General features: G+C 40.0%; 1 protein-coding gene across 1 annotated transcript in view; it reads left to right on the forward strand.

The window, feature by feature from the left end:
- ap1m3 (adaptor related protein complex 1 subunit mu 3) overlaps positions 1-4,138 on the forward strand; it is a 33,042-nt gene that overhangs the window by 13,872 nt on the left and 15,032 nt on the right. Inside the window, exon 5 of the mRNA XM_005737026.1 lies at positions 4,103-4,133. Within this exon, the coding sequence (XP_005737083.1) occupies positions 4,103-4,133 (31 nt within the window). The remainder of the gene's footprint in view (positions 1-4,102; positions 4,134-4,138) is intronic.

The raw sequence follows: 4,138 nt of genomic DNA on the forward strand, positions 1-4,138 counted from the left end.
GTGTGTGTGTGTGTGTGTGTGTGTGTGTGTGTGTGTGTGTGTGTGTGTGTGTGTGCGAGCGCGTGCGAGCGCGTGCGTGCGTGCGTATGAGTGTCTGAGTGTCTGAGCGTCTGAGTACTGCTGATAATTACCAGGCTCCTGTTGGCACTCACACACAATGACACCATCAGCTGGACACACTCAAGACACTCAGACAGAAATCCCTGCTCTTCTCTTCCCCAAGGAGCCATGCAGTTGTTGTCTCTCACACACTCTCTCTTTCTCTCTCTCTCTGACACACACACACATACACACACACGTTCTGTCTCTCTGTCTGCAGGCTACTTCAGTTCTCTGACCTTTTCATGCCCCCAACACTGCTCTTCTCTTACATTTTAACACTATCTACCTGGCAAGAGTATAACTGTGTGTCTGTGTGGGTGGATGCAAGTGTGACTGGAGGGTTGCGCATGCACGTGAGTGAGTTCATGTGTGCACATACGTAGAAATGTTCATCGGCGTGTAGGCGTGTCTGTGTGTGTGTTTCCTTTGACTGCTATTGTTATGCTAATCCATCAGTTTGCTGCCAAATCAGCTTCCAGACCCTTTCATTAGCATTTCTGAGGAGAATCAGGGCAAAACAAAACAAACAGCAAAGCAGCAAAACAATCCGGCGTCAACCCCAAACCCACTTGTCGCCGCCTTTCATCTCTCAGCACTTACAGACTTTCCTACATGTCAGCATGCATTCAAGACCCGCTAGGTTGGAGGAACTAGGGCAGAAAACACAGAAAAATCTTCCGCCTCAATCCGTCAATCAATCCAAAACTTGTTTATTTGGCACATTTTGTGGATGAGATTAGATAGAAAATTTTGATTTTAAGGGAAAGCAAGACTCTTTTTGTTTAGCAGGATTTCACACAGTTAGAAATCACACAATCTCACAGACAAGTATGTTTAGAACAATCGTAGTTAAATAGTTTTATAATAAGAATAGTAAGACTTAGCACAGAGAGCTACCAAGCAGATCCTTCAGTTTTGGAGGCTTCACAGCAAGTTTTGTTTATTTTTGTCCTTTTTTGGGGGTGGCCGCCAAAAAAAGGGGAAATATTTTAGATGGCATTTTGTGTAATAAAAAAAATACTACATTTAAGCAATATTGTCTCCTTGATGCTAAGAAAAAAGTGTTTATTGCAGGCTTGAAGAACATCTTTTTAAAAAGTTAATTTTCTGGACAGTATTTTTATACGTTAGCCTTTAGAAGTAACACGTCTCCTTACAAGATTACTGCCATTAACATTAGTCTGTTACTTCACAGTGATACGTGACAAAAGCAACTTGTTGGAGCACTTTTGTGTTACCAAACGTGACAGTACTCTGAAGTCGAGCTATGAAGTATTATTATCCATATACACACAATGTGAATACTTTGAGTGTCAAGGGGATCTTCTTTGCTAGTAAGCAGCTGTGAGGAAAGGGCCAGAGACAGAAACACTGCTAGCACATTAGGGAATTTTTTTAAAATTTGTTTTATTGAAAACAAAATGAAACGGCTAATATAATACAATATTTAACAGAAATGGATTGCTTATTAGGAAAAAAAACTCCAAGATCACAAAAACAAAACTAAACTAAATGATTGATTTTCAGAATGAACTCATTAGATTAAAGTAGTGTTTAGTACTTTAAGTAGTTACAGTGTAACACATTATGCCCAGCTATTTGATGTACCTGCACTTATAGAACATTGTACTGAAGTCACATTTCTTTTTAACTCTTCACTGATGCTGTGCATTCTTACAGCTCACACCCACAGCCAATTTAAATTCACCAGTCAACCTAGCATGCATCTCTTTGGACTATGGTAGGAAGCTGAGCCAATCAGGAGATTAAAACTGGTAAGCGTTATTCTGTGGGGGACAGCGCTAACTACCACACCACCATGCTGCCCAGTACTGTTGAGTGGTTGGATCAGTGGCTTAGATGGCACTAATAATACAGGTTACATTCAATATATTCCTGAAAAGTATGAAAGGTGAAATGATAAACATTGCATACCTGCTTTAGAGATTCTCATTTTCAGCAAATAGAGATTTTTGAGGTTTGGAAATGCACCTGGAGCATTCAGGTCATTGATATGTGGTTTTATCTAAGGAAAGCTTGAAGGCCTGAGTGGGAGAATGAAAAGATGAGAGACGGCTAAACGGAGGAGGAGACAGAGGGGAGGAGAAAGTGTCAGAGTAATGAACTCAGAGGGTGGAGATAAGCGGCTGCTTCAGAGAGTGCACTTTGGATCACTGTCAGTCTGTCTTTTTTGTGCCAATGTCAAAGAAACTGATTAAATTCAATTTAAGCTGATACTTTTTCAAAGTACGATGAACTCTAATTTCAGTTTCTCCTGCCAAGTACCAGCATTTAATCATTGTGAATAATAATATACTCAGACACTAACATATATCTAAATACATACAATACAAAAATGATTAATAACCCTTCAACTGGAATAACTGTTTACACTTCATATTCTGGGGGGAAATAATTGGGAGGCAGAAATATCCAGACAGCTCTGCAGTGGGAATGAGGCCACTGAGAGGTAAACAGTGATGGGGGGCAGGTGTTTCGGTAAAAGAGGCCTGGTCACATGATGTATCATAGTGCAGCTCCCTCTTATTCTCATGACGAGTCATTATACATCCCTGGAGTCGAAGAGGACCGGTGAAACAAAGCTTTACAGCTTGGTTAAGAGCGATGAGGTAATGCAGTGCTCTGTTCTCGGGTAGAGGCAGAATAGTTACATGTTAAAATGTATAATGAGTTTATTGATTTGTTCTTAGTACAGTTAATATTAGACCTAATTTAGAGCAGTATATGTACATCGTTGACATTTTTCAGAAGTTGCACCATTAAATATTTTTGTCATCAGCCTACCACTTAAATTATGTAAATGTATGTGTTTACTGGGAAAGGAGCTTTCTGTGTCGGTGTATCCTGAATAATATCATCCAAGTGCCATAATTCTCTCTTAGTATTTTAGCACATTGGTTTGGTTTCACATCTGAGGTTTTGATTCAGCTTGGCCAGTCGTAGTAAGCAGAGGGTGGCTCATTTCCGTAGACAAGATCTCTGTCTTAAGACTCTAATTTAACTTTCAGTACCAAAGAGCTGACTGATTATCTGCAGAATGCAGCAGCAGCTAAAGACTTGGATGGTGGCATTAAAACTAGAGCTGAAAACAGAGTATGTGTATATATAACTGAGCAGAAGCATGAATCCAACTTTAAAGGCTTTACTTCAGCCAGTAACAGATCATCTTTTGTCCATCAGAATTTTCCTAAATTGTGTCAATAAAAGGCCTCTAACCTCCATTATTTCTGTCAGTGCATCCTAACACAGTTGCAAGCTACAGAGAAGCCTCAACAAATCAAAGAAAACTGACAAACTTGCTTCAAGATGCGTTACACGCTGCAGGTTCAGTTCCTTTGAATCAGCTGTCCCAGTCTTTCCTCACGGCCCAGTAGATACTCGATTCGTTGTTTCGTATTTACCCAGCCAATATGTCATTGTTTAGTCTCATGTAAACAAATGCATGTATCGCATTATTATCCGTGGCTACAGCCCCAATTGATTTATGTAAATCTGTTTTCTAATTACGTTCATGAATAATCTTCGTACAGCACAAATACAAAGCTCCTTTAATTTATCCACGCTTGAGTAACTCATTTTTTTAAAGTCGTGGGGTGCGATTAATGCAAAGCGTAGAAACGTTCCTCAAGAGAGATTTGGTTCATGTTGCTAGATAAACACGCTGTTTGTTGCCATTTTTCATTTAGATATATTCGAGTTAAGGATCTCACTGTTGTTCTTAGGCCTCTGAGAAGCTGTCAGTCTTTAGAGGAGATGAGGAGATTAAATTATAATTTCAGCCTGCTGCAGTTTATCATGGTACTCCTCCAAAATTAGAAAGTGCTGCCTCTTTCCCAGACACCTTCATGAAGGCTGCGATCATTAGTTTTCAAACTAGCTTGATGAATGATGTACATGGGTTTTCAGGTGTCCTACTCAGCAGGATTACAGACTGACTTTGAACACAACTTGAGCTTCTCTCTGCCTTTGTCTCCTTCAGGTACATTACACAGCAGGGCCATAAGTTAGAGGTCGG

Source organism: Pundamilia nyererei, unplaced genomic scaffold, assembly GCF_000239375.1.
Source record: "Pundamilia nyererei isolate P.nyererei 1_Seehausen unplaced genomic scaffold, PunNye1.0 scaffold00072, whole genome shotgun sequence".
Classification (NCBI taxonomy): Eukaryota; Metazoa; Chordata; class Actinopteri; order Cichliformes; family Cichlidae; genus Pundamilia; species Pundamilia nyererei.